The sequence below is a fragment of the Lissotriton helveticus genome, chromosome 1_2, assembly GCF_964261635.1.
Source record: "Lissotriton helveticus chromosome 1_2, aLisHel1.1, whole genome shotgun sequence".
In the NCBI taxonomy this organism is placed as follows: Eukaryota; Metazoa; Chordata; class Amphibia; order Caudata; family Salamandridae; genus Lissotriton; species Lissotriton helveticus.
The window spans coordinates 153,810,300-153,827,755 of record NC_136058.1 but is presented as its reverse complement, the minus strand read 5'-3'; the positions used below and the strand labels follow the sequence as shown (position 1 = coordinate 153,827,755).

Genomic DNA, 17,456 nt, shown 5'->3' with positions numbered 1-17,456 from the left:
TCCAAATCAAAGAAATTCATACATTTTATTGTGTTGTATAGAGATTCCATCAAGCCTTGTTGTTTTGCCATTTAAATGCAGCAGTAAGGTAACTACAATCTCTTGGGATGGGAAATCATTTTGAAATACTTTCACCTCATTTTGGGTCAATGTTAAATGTTGCTAAGCATCCAGATATGGTCCAAAAATGTGAATTAAAAATGTCAATAATATAGTGTAATATACACTGCCTCAAAGCTGTAGCTGTGGCCTCTTTATCTGTGTAGAAAATTACTAGTACTACCTGTGAGAAAATCACTCTTTTTGTGTGATCACCCCTTTCTTTTGCCGACTGGTATTGCTGTTTTTTTTAATTCTGCATGCTGGATTGCTGCTGTCCAGTCCCCACTGTATGAGCTCTGCACTCGAAAAACACTGTCAAATTGGCTAATCCCCAGTTGGAATATTTTTTTTTTTAGTAAGGCCATAGTATATGGTGGCGGAAGGTGCACAAGTAGCATTGGAAGATAAACATCACCTGTGAACTACAGCACATGCCATCTACTAAGCTGACAAAGTAAACGTGTCTCCGGCCTACCTGTGTAGCTAGCGTATGAACATTTTGATGGTTTTGATACAGGAAGATTGTTCATTTATACATGCAAGTGCCTGGTGTTAGCTGGGAACCTTAAAGTGACTAATTCCAAAACCTATAGAAAGGCATTTAGAGCCTTAATAATGACTGTCACCACAAACCAATATTAAAATATTTATTTAGGGCATAGGAAATTAGAGAAAATTGATAGGCTTCTGAAAGTGAGTAAGCAAAATGATGTTAAAGCTACGTCCCCACGCCCCTCTATGATATGGCCTGCCAAAAAAAGCAGTCAACTTTTTGCACTTTCGCCTTTACACAAAAAAACAATTCAAGGGCGGATTTAACCCAGTTCTTTTGAATGGGGGAGAATGCTTGCATTGTCAGCATTTCGTCCATCATTTGTTTGCTGTAATACGGTTTATAATTGTGTCATGTCCTGTTGTTGAAGGGGCAGTGGTGGACACCTGTGCACCCTTGAGTAATTGCAGAACGCACAGCAGCCTTACAATAGTAAGGACTTGTGTCTGATGCCAGGGACCTCTAGGAACAAAGGTACTGCAGCGTGATAGTTCACGTTTTGTATCTAACTAGGGACCTCTGTTAACAAGCAACGGTAAGGAAGCCTGATTATAGTAAAGAAATATGACTGACTCTAAGAATCTCTAGTAATGACCTAAGGTACAGCAGCCTACTAGGAAAAAATGTATTTCTGACTCCAGGGAACTCTAGTAACAACCTATGGTACTGCAGCCTGCTGCAAAAGTCTGCTGGGAAATGAGTGGTACTGCTAATGCTACTACTGTTAATGTTAGGTAATTATTTTTCTTTTTCACATTAGCATTTTTCTTTTAGCAGATGGCAGTGAATGTAATTGTTTCACCTCACTGCCTCACTCCCTGTGCTCTACTGTCTCACTTTCTCTCCATTCCTCACTTTCTTGTGTACTAGTGCCCGGTATTAACTAAGAATCTTACTTAATGTGACTAACAGTCTCCTGTACTTCACCCTCACCCAGAAAAGGATTTGTGTCAGACTGTAGGAAGCCTGTTTCAGAAAACATTTGTTATTGACTTCGGGGACCTCTAGTAATGCCCTAAAGTACTAAAGCCTTTATACAGCAAGGGCATATGCCTGTCTCCAGCAACCTCTAGTAGCAGCTTATGGTACTGCAACATGTTTCAGAACACTTGTTTATGACTTAATTTTTTTGATTTCAAAGTATTTTATTAATTTTCTTTTATACATACATTTATCATCGCTTTATCATTATAGGGTAACAGCCCAAACTGGCTGTATTTGTCAGGATCAGGTAAGTGGTATACATGTTTGGCTGGATGGGTACTTCGAATCACAGATTCCTCAACTTTAGAATACCGCATAGGTTCCAGACGGGATTTGGAACATTTTCATAGCAGTGCTTCTGTGGGCCACTAGGTGATGCTTTGCGCCTCCAAGTTGCCTTCGTTCCGGCTTGAAGTGACAAAGCTGAGCCACAAATAAGCGCCACCATCAGTTACTTTCTTTCCATGCATTTGAACATGGATCTGCGACTCCGCTTCCTCTTTTATCAGTTATTCGATGACTTTCAAATAATGAAATCCAGTGTGCAAGGGAACAATGTCCCCACCTAGAGCAACAGGGTTCAAACCATGGTACTACGGTTGAAAACAGATGTCAGTAAGCACCCGCACGAGATATGCATTTGATGTTTGGGATCGGGCTGATCTGCCACTGCCTTGACAGTCCGGTCCGGCAGGAAGAGCATTTCGCCCGTTTGGCCCTGAAAGACCTTTTGGTCAGAGCCCACTCCATAGACCCTTCGACTTGCAAGGCACTGCTGTGGTATGTAGTCTAAATGTGAAGAATCTGACGTTAGAATTTGCTATCGCTCTTTCGGACATAGTCTTTGTAACTTCGGACTCCTCACTGCCCTCCTGCCTCCCCATTCTGTGCAATGGTCTTGTTTTCAATCTAAAAAGGTCCCAAATTAGAGCTCTGAACACTGGTACCTCAAGTTGTTTTGTGCTCTGCGTCCCACTGCACAGAAAGAGTCAAATCATGAAACTGACATTGGTGCCACCTAGCTCATTACCTGAGGACTGCTATGAAATGTTTCCAGATCAAGCCTAAAATCTTGGGACAATTCTGAAGGTCCGGAATCTGTGGGTAGATAAAGTATTCACCAGAAAGAGTATTAAAAAGGTAAGTAACTTCTTCAGTGACCTTTAGTAATGACCTAAGGTACTACAGCCTACTGCAGGAAAGGAGTTGTATTTGACTCTTTCGTTCTCTGATAACTGATACAGGAAGAACGTATCTCTGATTTGCAGGATCTGTACTAACCAGCTTCAGCAAAACTAACAGGTCAGAATTCATTGTTATTTTCAAGTGGGACCTACTATCTTTGACATAGTTATTTAAAATTGTGAGACCTATTGACTTTGTCAGTTCTTAATTTTGAGCAAGAAAACAATAGAGCCTATTAAAAAAGAAATGAAACACAGTACGTGAATTTCTTAAAGAGAACCTCAAATATTCAGGACTTTAAGATGTAGTTCAAGTAATCGACCCTGCAGACTCCTGAATCTATTGCTTTATAACCGTTTGCTGACAAAATATATGCTAGCATGCCTCTTAATAAATATTTCTTAAGTTTTAGCTGCATGCCAAAATCATGCTTAAACAGTAGAGTTTTAAGACCAGTGTTGGAAATTCATCTTTAGGGTATCTTTATTCTAGGTTGATGATCAATGTTAGTATTGCACCACAAATATGCAGGAATGGATCTGATTGGTGTGTTTCTTTGGTTACACCGTTAGGTCATGGCAGAAGTTCAAGCGCTGTTGCTCGGGTGCTATTTAAGAAAGGCCCCATATCACTTTGGCAAGAGAAGCATTTTATGATATGATAGACTCAGATCTTCATTACACCTAAATGTATTGGGTTATATTTGTAAACAGGTGCCTTTGTTCATGTTTTGACATATACATCTATTTGCCACGATCTCAAGGGTCACTCAGCACAGACGGTGGCCTTTAGCCTTGTTCTGCACCTTGTTCCTCAGCCGTCAGTACCCACTAAACATATCCTATGCTTCTGGATACATACTGTGTTCAGTAATCCGCACCCAGTACCCTCAAAGCATGGCCTGCAACCATTACCAACAGGAACTGTTTACACATCTCGAAAGGTAAACCTTTGGACTATCAGTTTAGCAGTCAAACTCAATTACGGTGATTTAGACAAAAGGTGAAAGCATTTCCAAACAAGTCAAAAGTAGTCATGTTTTGGGAGGGGGTTTATGAATTTGTGAATAAACAGCGGATAATACCAAATGTTCTTCTCCATGGTATACCTTTAAAGACTACTTGTTGAATATAGCTAGAAGCTATAGAAATAAATATTACTTGGAATAATTCAAGCTGCTACCTGCTCTTTTCTTATTGGAAAAATACTTGCCTCGGATGAGCTGTCACCAGTTTTTTTTTATATAATTCTACCATCCATGGCAATCATTTTGCCTCATGCAGTATTGGAATTTGATTTCGTGGAAGAGACGGCTAAACATTGAGATTTACATTATCTCTGTTATTTTAAAACGGCCAATTTACCTACTGATTTTGGTTACACTGCACACATATTACTAATCAGCAGAGGCTGTAAGATCCTGGTAATGATTTTGACAAAGCTTTTTGAGAGGCAAGTAATTCCCAACATCATACATTAGAACCAATTCGGATTTACGCAGTTCCATATAACAAGTATACGCTGGTAATGATTTTTGTATTACCTTGTTAAGTAAGTAGATTAGTTACTCTGACTTCTGAAAGATCATCTCTGTTAGAAACATAATTAGAGCCTTTTCAGAGGTCTGTGCTTTGACATTTAATGTGGACTAACTCAGAGTTGCTGCCTAGTTAATCCATAATAAGTTATTAAAACACAAACCATAGGATAAAGGTTCATAAGTAACTGTCAATGGTATGATCATAAATGCATTTAAAGCACATTTGCCAGGTGCACTTGGGTGTGTTTTTGCAGTAGGCATCAGAGAAGACAAATTTGAAAAGATTGGAGTTATCAGAACCAATAATATACATTGCTCACTCATGTGATTGGCAGCAAAACATAACTCGTAAGTATACATTCTTGAGTTATGGACCTCTAATCCGTTGTTTTGTGCACAAGACAGAACAACCTCGCTGCTTAAGACACTCCTGATTGCATGCAAACTTAATTGATTAATTGTCTTCACAGGACAGAAAAGCCGTTATTCAAAGATTTACTGACCAATCAGGACTAGTTCTTTCTGAAGATCCTTTGAAAGAATTTGATCACGCAACATGCAATACTCAAGGATGGGCGGAACAGGTACTAGTTGTCATATCACATTTTCTCTTAAAGATTGTCTCATCTCTATTACTGTAGCAAGTGTTTTGAAAATTGTATATTCAGCGTGATCATACTTGCCAGAAGGACTAATCATATTGTCTTTTTAAATATTCCAATGTAAAAATATTGAAAGTTTCAATGTGTCTAATGGAAAAGCCCAACATTTTGTTTTTTTAGTAAAGACATGTTGTGCCGCAAGCGTCAATTTTAATTTTAATGTTCAAGTTCTTTATGGTGCCACTGCAACTTCTCAGTTGACACATTATTGGATGCTGTAGAAAATGGATCCAAAACAAAATGTTATGTACAGATTCTATAGTTGTAGGTTGGTATGTTTTTTTGTAGCTCATCTTGATTTTCAGATTTATATGAAGTTATACCTAGCTTCTTTATATATGTAAGTTTTTTGTGATATGTACATTTTATTAGCGATATAAGATATGGTTTCCAGTGCCATATGTAAGTAATTTGGTAATCCAATCTTCCTTGGTCACCTTATCCCGGTGGAATTATATCCGGAAATATACTTCTGTTCCACAAAGACATTTCTCTTACAATATAAATGAATACACTTCAAGTCTATAAGTCTAGCAAACATTTGGCATCTGTTTTCTTTTTTATTGCACCCGCCACATGACAATCTACTGTGCTTGTACTTTCTAACTAGGTTGTTATCTCATTCTTTGTTAAAAATAGACCTCAATGCGTTCACTATAGATTTATAGTAGTGGTTGAAGTCTTGAAACTAGATTTTACACTGACATAATGGACTTTTGTCTCTGTAACCAGAAACATGTTATTCTGGACTCTTGCATAAGTTCTCCCTGGATGTCTTGCCCAGCCACATCATTAGGGAAAAAGGTGTAAAGAAATTTCCTCTGACAAGAATTGCCCATCAGTATACATTACGAAGTCTGGATCTGATGTTGTGGCATTTTATATATTCAATAGTCAAAAGAGATCCACATCTGGAAACGGCACACCCCTTACTGACTCCTGACCATAGCTGGAATTCCAGCTTTGCAGATACTTGCTTGTTCTGCAGGTCAGGTAACTATTCTACTGACAATGAAATTGACCTGCTTCTAAGCCCAGTTTCATTGTATCGAAAAAATGCGTACATATCCATGCTGGAACTTGGCTGCTGTCTTCCAGCCATTTGCTGCTTTTAAACGTTGTTCCTGTTTCCTCTAAATGAAACACTTTAACACACTCCTTGTCCTTTTATATTTCAACAAATTTGTGGGTTTCAAAGAATATGATGCCTAAGAAATCTGAGTCCATATATTTCTTTTTTTTTTTTTACTTTCTAGCGTATGGCAGAGGATCTGAGCCATGGTAGTCCTCATGTGATAAAATTGTATTTAACATTTCTAAGCAATAGCTTGAGCCTTAAGTCTTTCTTGATCCAGTGGGAATTGCATGGACTTGTCCCATCATCTTCTGCTGTGATGCCACAAAATGGTACCTAATATCAGACTAAGGGGCCCTATAGAGGAGCATGTTTAGCTCAGGCATGCATGCACTTCTTTCCTCATTAGCAGGTCCCACATATTTTGCAAATAATGTAAGTCATGAAAATGAACTGGATAACCTGTCTAGCTATCAATAATGCCACTAGTATGGCGCTTACTACTCAAGCAGATGGTCTCTAGAACCTGGTCATTGGGAATACTTAAAATAGGCTTGTTTCTAGAGCAGTACGGAAGGCAACACAATTAATCATAAGCCTGAGCTGGTAGTGAATTCCAAAGAGGGGGACTTTGTACAGAAACGTCCTTCCAGTCTTTGAATATAAGTTTGCCCCTTGGTAATGAGAGCAAGTTATGTGCTTGACTAGAAGGTGCTTGGGTAGAAATGTGATGAGCGAGATTTTGGGGGTCCAAGTTATTCTTGCATTTGAACATGATACAAGCTACTTTGAAGTTAATCCTAAAATGGTGTAGGAGGCAGTGGAGGCCAAGCATATGCTGGTATTTTGTACCCTATGCAGATGATTGGCCTGCCCTGCAGAAGTCCCTGTTTAGAGAGAGTTGCAGGTCTACAGTCTGGAGTTAATGGCCACGCCTATCGGGCTGTAGGTGAGACAGGTATGGAGTTCTCAGTTACCAAGGGGATGGTAGGAACTGCTTACTACAAAGCTAACATAAGAGAGATAGGGTCATGTCAGTTGCAGAAATAATCACAAGATTTTTGACCTTGGTGAAAGGGGCAAAATGGATTTTCCAGATTGGGATTGACAGTAGGGTAAATATACTTTTCGCCCTGAGCATAAGTACCTCTGTCTTTGTGTTGTTAAATTTGAAACACATCTCTTGCCTCAAGGCTTCCAATTTCTCTTTGGCTTTTTGAGAGTGAGAGAGGAACGACGTGAACGAGTCACAAGCAGGTTTGTCGGCCTGAGCAACAGAGGAAAGTCTGAGAAGAATTGAATAAGTCACTGAATAAAATGCAACCAATAGATCCAGCATTACCAACAAACTAGCCTGCTTCTTTGTTTTCAAATCTAAGGATAAGAGATGTTTGGTTACAATATGACCCTGGTATCCAGCAATGTAATTGTCAGATTCTCCTAGAGATTCCTGCCCAGAAGGAATAATTCAATTGCAGAAATAGAGGGACCATCATGTTGCCGCACCGAAATTGTGGAACACGTTCCCACACTCAATCAAAACCAGCACCTCCCTTTGGTCTTTCCGTAAGCAACTTAAGACCTGGCTTTTTAATCAATGAACCTCAGCCCCCCTTGTTGGTTAAACATTGCAGTAACTCCAGCGCCGAGATGCCCAAGGGCCTTTGTTCGCGCTCTACAAATGTTGTTATAAATAAATAAATAAATAAATGTTCCTAAACGTAGTCACTGTGGTTGTCATAATCCTTTGAAGATATCGGAAGAACACAGGATAACAATACTATATAAATATAGATACATATGAAAACATCAAAACAGACTCCCTCGGAGAAAGAGCAGAGGCCACACAGGGGAAGTTTCGGAGCCAGCTTTATTCGAAATTCACACAGAAAGGCGGATGCATTTCGGCGTCATAGCCTCTTCAGCGCCCGGAGTGTGATCAGGATGCAGGTGCAGAATTACGGGTTTAAAGTACCCGGCCCCGTCCTGATAGGTGTTCAGATGCTCCTCCCCCAGGTGAGTCACATGCGCTAATACCTTATGTGGGCCGCCCAGTGGCTGGCGCCTACAAGTCCCACAATGCTTTGTTCTTGACGGGTAGGTATTGCGAGGGTGGAACAGCAACGTAATGGGCACAATACTCCAAAGTCCGTGTAAGTACGAATTCCGCTTTCTCCTCTGGTCCCCACGCTGCAGCAACCTCCAGACATCAGGCATCAATTCGGCGTGGGCAAGAGTGTAAGTACACCTCGCCACGGTGCAGTCAATGACCGCATACACCGCCCCCTGTCCTCCCGTGCCTGAAGGTGGGCCTTGGCAAATCCAGCAACCTGGAAAAAACGCAAATCCGCCGAAGCAGTGTCCAGCAAACCAGGGCCACTTGAAGCTGCGAGGGCCTCTTAAGCGCAGTACTGGAACTGCGCGAATTAATGTCAAAACAGACTCCCTCGGAGAAAGAGCAGAGGCCACACAGGGGAAGTTTCGGAGCCAGCTTTATTCGAAATTCACACAGAAAGGCGGATGCATTTCGGCGTCATAGCCTCTTCAGCGCCCGGAGTGTGATCAGGATGCAGGTGCAGAATTACGGGTTTAAAGTACCCGGCCCCGTCCTGATAGGTGTTCAGATGCTCCTCCCCCAGGTGAGTCACATGCGCTAATACCTTATGTGGGCCGCCCAGTGGCTGGCGCCTACAAGTCCCACAATGCTTTGTTCTTGACGGGTAGGTATTGCGAGGGTGGAACAGCAACGTAATGGGCACAATACTCCAAAGTCCGTGTAAGTACGAATTCCGCTTTCTCCTCTGGTCCCCACGCTGCAGCAACCTCCAGACATCAGGCATCAATTCGGCGTGGGCAAGAGTGTAAGTACACCTCGCCACGGTGCAGTCAATGACCGCATACACCGCCCCCTGTCCTCCCGTGCCTGAAGGTGGGCCTTGGCAAATCCAGCAACCTGGAAAAAACGCAAATCCGCCGAAGCAGTGTCCAGCAAACCAGGGCCACTTGAAGCTGCGAGGGCCTCTTAAGCGCAGTACTGGAACTGCGCGAATTAATGTCAAAACAGACTCCCTCGGAGAAAGAGCAGAGGCCACACAGGGGAAGTTTCGGAGCCAGCTTTATTCGAAATTCACACAGAAAGGCGGATGCATTTCGGCGTCATAGCCTCTTCAGCGCCCGGAGTGTGATCAGGATGCAGGTGCAGAATTACGGGTTTAAAGTACCCGGCCCCGTCCTGATAGGTGTTCAGATGCTCCTCCCCCAGGTGAGTCACATGCGCTAATACCTTATGTGGGCCGCCCAGTGGCTGGCGCCTACAAGTCCCACAATGCTTTGTTCTTGACGGGTAGGTATTGCGAGGGTGGAACAGCAACGTAATGGGCACAATACTCCAAAGTCCGTGTAAGTACGAATTCCGCTTTCTCCTCTGGTCCCCACGCTGCAGCAACCTCCAGACATCAGGCATCAATTCGGCGTGGGCAAGAGTGTAAGTACACCTCGCCACGGTGCAGTCAATGACCGCATACACCGCCCCCTGTCCTCCCGTGCCTGAAGGTAAACATATATCACAGTGCAACTTTAGAGGAAGACAATTTAAAAAGAAACCTAAAAGAGTCCTCTAAAATTCATAAACCAGCTTATCGTAATTAAGAGAAACTGTAACAAAGAGTAGCAGGTCCCTCAGTGTTAGTAACCAACTCTAATTTATAAGACGCAAGACGTTTCAATGTAATCATAGACCCTTTTGGCAGGTAGGCTTTATAGCTTTTGTCCAAAACATTTCTTTTTGTAGAGCATACATTATTGTACCTGTAACAATTTCTTTTTTGTATCTTTTTCCAGAACCTGGATTTTTTGTTGATTCATATTGTGTCAGTTTTCTGTCAGTTTGTGCCTGACCTACAGCCACTGATATTTACCATGCAAATACCATGCACATGATGGGCGAAGGTTGTCAGCTGATTTTCTGACTGACCAAAGCACAAATTCACATACTACAGGACCCCTTAGACAGGCCTGGGAGAGAGATTTTTAATAAAGTGCTTATGCATCCTACGGTCAAACTTGGCAATCATGGCTTAATTGTCCCATTACTTCAGACCATGTTATTGTTTAAATAAAGCAGTCATAAAGTGATTGTGCATCATAGAAAAGATCTGTGGACTAATAAAGTGCATTTACATCACACAGGGAATATTGAAAATGATTATATTATCTAGATAGTTGATTTGCTAAAAATACCTGTGTGTAGACAGAGGGTAGCCATGTTCTAATCTATTGACAGTAACCAGTCATACAGAAAAAAATTACCAGTAGGATATTTGAAAATTATGGTTAAAAAAGAAATTCATCAGTTCGTTTGCTTTGTATTTATTCTCAGTAACTTGACATTATATCTCTTTCTAGGTTGTCCGTCAATGGGATCAAGCCATTTCCGAAGCAGTTAAGCCCAAAAATACTCTGAAATTCAGAAGAGCTGCACAGAATTTCTGTAAGTAGTAAAGTAAACCCTTAAAAAGTGTTTCAACAATATAGATTTGCTAAAATATATTTAAGAACAATTCTTAACCGCATGCGTGCGGGCGGAATTCCGCCCGTACGCTGGGTTTTTAAAAATCGCACTTTACGTGACGAGCTGGGCTCGTCATGAGCGTGCGAGGAGGCTACGCCATGACGAGCCCAGCTCGTCATGAGCGTCGAAGGGGTTAAATGGGTTTACTAGTTGGAAAGAGTAGAGAGAATGGAAAAGGAAAGATGGAGTTTGGTAGCTTGGTTCCTCCAGGGAAGAGGCACTGAATGAAGGTAGAAGGTTTTAGGCTTTGCAATAGGGGCGGTCAGGGAAGAGTTGAGTTGCATTGAGCGGTGTGGGTTGTTGCTTGAGCTATATGATGGAGACTGGAAGTGGAGAGGATGGGCAGTGGGGAAGTAGCAAGGTCACTGCAATGAAGAAGAAGGGACGAACACTGAGGAGGATTTGATGTGGAAGGCCCAGCGTTGGGAAATCGGGAACTAGATAGCTGAGTACCTCATAGTGTAAAAATCATAAAATACCAATTGTATTGTCAGAAAACACTACATTTGAAGTGAGCGGAGCTTGATTAACACGGATATAGTTTTATGTTGTGGAAGCTAGGTGGAGCAGAAGTATGTACGGAGCGAGATTTGCGGGGGGGTGAGGTCTTCAAACTCTTATTTGAATAACTTGGGGCCAGATGCACTGCCCTGCACTAACTTTGTATAGCACTGTGCAAAAATGCCAGATTTTTACACTAATAAAAAGCCCCCTGGCAAGGGGGTTGTAGTAATGTGTGTATAGCATGCCACAGTAATATTATTCAGACATGGTCTATCTTATTGCTCACAGTGACAAAGGCAAGGATGAATGGTGCACTGCTGTGAGAATATTGTGTTGCCAGCGGGTGGATTGGGGTGACAAGCAGGAATAGTGGTATTTGGATGCTTGGGCCTGCAGTTCCCCTTTGAGTTGTATGTAACTGTGTAAATGTCTGTCATTCGGATCCTCTGCGCGGACTGAGCAACCTTTTGCGGAGACAGACCTCTTACAGATGAGAGGACTGCCCGAAAAAGATATGGCTGTAAGGAGGACTTAAAACTAAATTCCCCTAGTGCAGAATTCTGAAATAGCTGGATGATAATTATTGTCATCTGAGAATCACAGGTTGTTTTCAGAAGTATTGAAACTGGAATACAAATATTCCATGGTTTGAATAGCATGATAAGACTCTTTGAAGGAGAAAGTAAGGTGGAACCTAAAGTTCATTGTTAATGGTCAATTGGTGCTCCTGTTGCAGTGGATACTCTGTTTTAGGGTCAAGCATGTGTGAACCATGCACTAGCGCATGCGCTCTCCCTTGTGAGACACAATTGTCTACAAAAGGGGCTCGGAGCCAGTCTATTGCTTACCATTCGTTGGCTTCATTGGCACTCTTCTTTGCTGCCTCCTAATTATTTATTTATTTTATTTATTTTTGGTTTTTGTATAGCGCATAGTCACCCTTGAGTATCCCAGCGCTGAAACCTCGAACTCCTAATGGGGGGCACAGGAAAAAGGAAAAAAAAATAAATAAATTTCAGAGAGACTCAGGGAAAAAGGAGGGTTTTGAGGGACTTCCTGAATCGAAGGAGGTTTGGCTCAGCTCTGAGATTTGGGGGGAGAGCGTTCCATTTTCTGGCTGTGTTCACCGAAAATCTACGGCCGCCTATGCGGGTCTTCTTCACCCTGGGGACGACAATAAGGTTTCCTTGTTCGGACCGAAGCGCTCTCGAGGGTCTGTATGGGGTGATCCAGGCGCTCAGAATGGGGGGACCTGTATTGTTCATGACCTTGTGTGCCAGACAGAGGGCCTTGAAAGCGACTCTTTCCCTTACGGGGAGCCAATGAAGTTTTTTCAAGGCAGGTTTGGCCGAAGTTCTTGCTGGGGTCTTTGTCAGCAGGCGGGCTGCGGCGTTTTGAGTTTTTTGTAGTGTTTGCAAGGTGGCTTCCGGCGCCCCGAGGTAGATTGCGTTACTGTAATCCAGCCTTGCTAGCACTAAGCCTTGAATAAGTAGCAGCCGGGACTGGAATGGGAGTAGGGGGAGTACTTTCCTACATGATCTCAGGAGCCCATAGCAGATGCCGGCTGTTTTCCTGGCCTGTGTCCGGAAAGTAAGATCTGTCTCTAGCCACACTCCCAGACTAATTGGCTGGTGTGTGCCAATTGTTTCTTCTCTGGAGCAAGGACCAAGCACAGATTGAATCCTCCTGGTCAGTGTCCTTCCACTGCTCACACTGTGATCGTAGTGCTGCTACTATTTCCCCGTGTTGCATTTTGAAGCCTCCCATCCATTCCTTCAACATGTTGCTGCTCCCCTCCCCCTCTCATTTGTCATTGCGGTCAGTACCCCCATCCACTCATCCCGTCCTTGCTTGCCCATCCCACATAAAAAACAAGCATTTTTTTCTGCTGCAATCACAACAGTCCGAAAACCAAACCAGGTTTGGTGCCAAGAGATTCTTCTTCTTGTTTTCATTCCGCCGTCTAATTCAGGCGCGTAACATTTGATTTAACTCAAGTGGAACTTGAGTTGTTAAAACATTTGGCAATGATAAGGTGTATTGTTTTATGTTTTAATTAAAAAAATAAATGACTAGAACACGTGAGTGAATCACACAGGCTGTGTGTTGCCCTTGGAGGGTTCTTTTTATGTGAAGAATTCTACTTAATGTAACATCGCTTTAACCCCTATATCCTCCTACACAGTCAAGTAGCTCGCTCCGTCACACCTCTATAATTCATAATATAGTAAGTGACTGTATTTGAGTCAGCAGCAGCCAGAAGCAGAAGTAGCAGCAATGCATTTATCAGGTTTGCGCAGTTTCCAAAGTATGAGCAAATGGAAGGGAAGAGATGTAAACACAATGCAAAGATACAGCATAACAAAAGTGAGAGTTTATCTCTTGCTTGAGTACATTTCCCACAAAAATTGTTTGTTAGATATCAAGCACTATTTTTTCACTTCGTGTTTGAACCAGGTTTCTTGTTTGTTCTCCACATGTCAACATTTAGAGAGCTTTTGGGCTTTGTCAATATTTGTATAGCCATGTCGTAAAAACGAATACAATATATTAAATTAATTGCTAAGCACTCACTACCACCATTTAGCTCTTTTCTAGGCACTTTGTTTTGCCTTATGCAAGTGATGCAGACTTTGATTATATGATTTCTACTATAAGATCATAAAAGTTGGTCTAGTGAAGAAGCCAGGATTTGAATTCCTCTGTCCTTATTACACAACACCTTAACTTCTAAATGCACAAGCGTCACTCTCAGATTGTTCCACTTTTGTCCAAGTTGATGATATGATCATGAATTTTGTGACCAGTCTCTGAAAATCATTGAGACTCTGCTTTCTTGCCACTTGGTGCCTGCGATAGCATGAAGATTAATGCAACTTTTTAACAAACAATGTTTGTAATATTTCTTAGTTGGCAGTGTAACTACAATAACCAGATGACCCTTTGGCAAGCATTTGTTGCAAGAGTGATCATTTTTCTTGTGGCGTTGATGCAGGCAGGGATTGGCCAGTAATTCAACTGTTTTCTCTTTTCTCTTTCAAACCACCCATGCAGTTTCCAGCTGATGGCCTTCACAAGTAATGGGAATCATGGAAACAGCCGTCAGGTTAACTCCTACTCTGTGTATTACCATCACAACTCAGTCGCTTAGTGATTTATAGTCGCTTATGCAGAGCTCGGTTAGACTCCACCCAAAAAACACGTTGAATTGTGGGGGAGGTCTGAGGCCAGACTCCAGGCTCTGCACGCTTTCCCTGATCCATCACCAAATTCTGGAAAACATAACTTGTGTGTTGCATCTCCTTTAGCAGATTCTGGAAGTGTGGCTCTGGATAACATTATGTGATTTCAGACCAAAAACATTCCAGCACTTCCATCAAACCAGAAGTCCCCTCCACCAAATCTTCTTGATGCCAGACGTGTGACTTTTTCCCAGAGCAGTGAACCACATGCAGCTCCCCTTTGGACTGTGAGGTGGTTATGATGTGGTAGCCCCAAATGAACCATGGGTAGGTTTTGTCAACATATTCTTTTTTTTTTTTTTTTTGCTTTTTTGACAAACTATTACTGACTTCCTTAGTAGGTGGAGAACCAAAAAGCGTATAAAGATTTTTCCTGTTTCCTGTACTGTTCGCTTAAGCTAGCCCCTCAAACCTGTACGGGCATCTTGAAAGAAAGACAACTTTGAGATAACCTGGTCCAAATTTATTTTGAATAAATATAGAATGCAGAGGCACAATTCAGGGTTCATCTTCCGAATCCTCCAGCAGGTGGTGGTGATGGCAACCTTAATGAAGAGGTTTGTCCCTCCACATTGACAAGAAGTTAAAGATCATTGAGAGTTGCCATATACACAACTTTGCCATCTATAAGTTAGTGTACATCTGAGTGGCCCCTACAAAGGTTTATTTTAGCCACCCTATAAGATTACATTCTAAGGCTCGTTACACTCCTGAAATAAGTCAACACTTGTTTACGTTTTTCTTTGGTCCCTGTGCTCCACTGTGCTTCATGCAGTCGGCCACAGGATGACCCGCTCTTTCACGCTTAGTTTGTTGACAATGGAATTAATTTACTTGTCAGCATCTTGCACCCTTCCTACACCCTTTTACTCTGCCTTCTTTCTCTTGACTTAGGAACACATTCTCTCCCCTCACCATAACGGTAGCTATACTTTTTTGTCTTCTGCATAAGGCTGTGTTTTTTATCACCTCGTCCTGCACAGCTATCAAATTCTGCTATTAATAAGACAGGAAGTTTTTCCACACCTGTCTTTCCATGCAGTTAAATCCCTGATTTACACACTGAGAATTTAGACTTACTGCATTAACCTAGTTGTTGCCTCCTGGGTGTTTCTGTGCCACTTGACAGAATTCTCAACTTTGCACATTTCGTTCTCCACAAATGCCTATTTTTCCCTATTGCCACCAAGCTGGCTGTGTGTCAAGGGCACAATCCAGACTCATTGCAGTGGTCTTCAATCAGTACACGTCCCTGCAACCACACCACAATGGCCAGTAGAAGCACTGCCATTCGCTGACTTCAACAATCTGTCATACCCCAAATGTCTCTTTAATTTCACATACTTTAAGACATTGACATACTGGAATGTCCTCATCAGTGACTCGCAGTCCCGAACCACAGCTAGCCTAGTATAACTGTGCAAATATAAAAGTATAGCCACTACTTTGTGCCTTTTTTCACCGGTCATGCGCTCCGCTTGTCTTTTGGTACGTTTTTACCAACTGTTTCCTTGTATACCACTGTCACAGGGTTTTCTGAACCTCATGACAAATAAATATGAATTCTGGATGTCCTTGTATGGGTGTGCTGATTCATTTAAAGTTGTTTGACGTTTGGTTTGGGGCTATAAAACACTTTTGCAAAGCTCTTTTTCTGCAGTCCATCTGAACTTGTAGACCTCTTTCATTTCTACTTTAATTCCGTGCTCATAACTTATAGTTTCATGTTATCTGAGCATTTAGCGATCTTCATAATATATGCACATGCAAATGAACGTTATTGACATGAAATAAGATAGACACTTGGGTCGAAATGTAATATTTGACATAAAGTCAATGCGCAAAACGAGATTGTTAGGTTATTTTTCAGGGCCTTGTTTAAAGGTTGATGTAGCAGAGCGTCCGCCAAAATGTCTGCTGGATTTAGAGTGCCGTTGACTTGAATGTTTTTTAAAATTCTGCTGACGGGGCATCTGCAACATTTTTGGCATATTTGCCCACCTCTAAATAAAGCCCTTAGTTTCCACCCAGTGGCTTGCACAAACAGGGAAATATAGTGGGGTAGATAGATATTTTTTAGCATACATTTTGTGTCCAGACATTTGTAGCATATCTAACAGCCCTTTTTATTATCTTTTTGTGTTCTCCTCGGATGCAACACAATTGTTCCTATTAACTTTTTGTTTAAAGTATTTTTCTTTCTTTGGAGAGCATCAAAAACCAGGCTTCTTTGATAACTCTACACTTGACCACGGTGTAAGGAAATGCCTTTCTCTTCGGATTCTCTAGTGCAGAGTTTAGCTGATCCAAGATCGAATTAGACAATGCACAAGGAAATGCATTTTTGTTCTGGTTCTTTGGTTTACTTTAGGGCTTAGCTGCTCTGAGATCAATTTCTGATTGTCGACCCGTTTCAATCTCTAGTTTATGTGGTCACTAATCGTCTGAGTTATACTTTGTCGGCCGGAGTTGTGTCCGTCAGGATACGCTGAGAGGACATTAGCTCCTCCATCCTGATGGTACTCCGACTTTCAAAATTTCGAGATGTCGAAGTTCTAGCAGCCATCGCTATAACTTGAAAGGAACCGCAGTCATGATTGTTACCAGCTGTTTTGATGGCCGTCCACAAACTTTTAAACTTTTTTGTTTCCAGAAACTAACTGCAAAACTCGGAGTGTGTTTGTGAAAAACAAAAACTAATGACCGTGAAGTTTTCTCCTAGGTCGTGGTGGTCATAATTAGTTTTTTTGCCTTTCCTCACAAGGTTTTAGCTGATCCTAAGTCTGTAACCTGTGAACTTGTCTGCATTGTGTATTTCTGATATAGGTGAGGACGTGTGGTAGGTTGGAGTTCTTCCTCCGGTATCTATGATAACCCATCCTGAAGCTTACAGTTGTCCGCTCTTCTAAGTTGATGACATATTGGCTTTATGGAATGGAATGTGCACAGATTCTCTTGAGTGTGGCCTTCTCTTGAGCTGAGGATCTGAAGTGAAAGACTATTTTTCTGTAGTTTCCCTTTGTGGCCATTGAGTGTCTG

The 17,456-nt window shown here is 41.9% G+C and overlaps 1 protein-coding gene across 1 annotated transcript in view; it reads left to right on the top strand.

Annotated features, from left to right (window-relative positions):
- LRRC42 (leucine rich repeat containing 42) overlaps positions 1 to 17,456 on the top strand; it is a 135,177-nt gene that overhangs the window by 115,908 nt on the left and 1,813 nt on the right. Inside the window, exons 6-7 of the mRNA XM_078673450.1 lie at positions 4,835 to 4,948; positions 10,506 to 10,590. Coding sequence (XP_078529576.1) covers positions 4,835 to 4,948; positions 10,506 to 10,590 — 199 coding nt within the window. The remainder of the gene's footprint in view (positions 1 to 4,834; positions 4,949 to 10,505; positions 10,591 to 17,456) is intronic.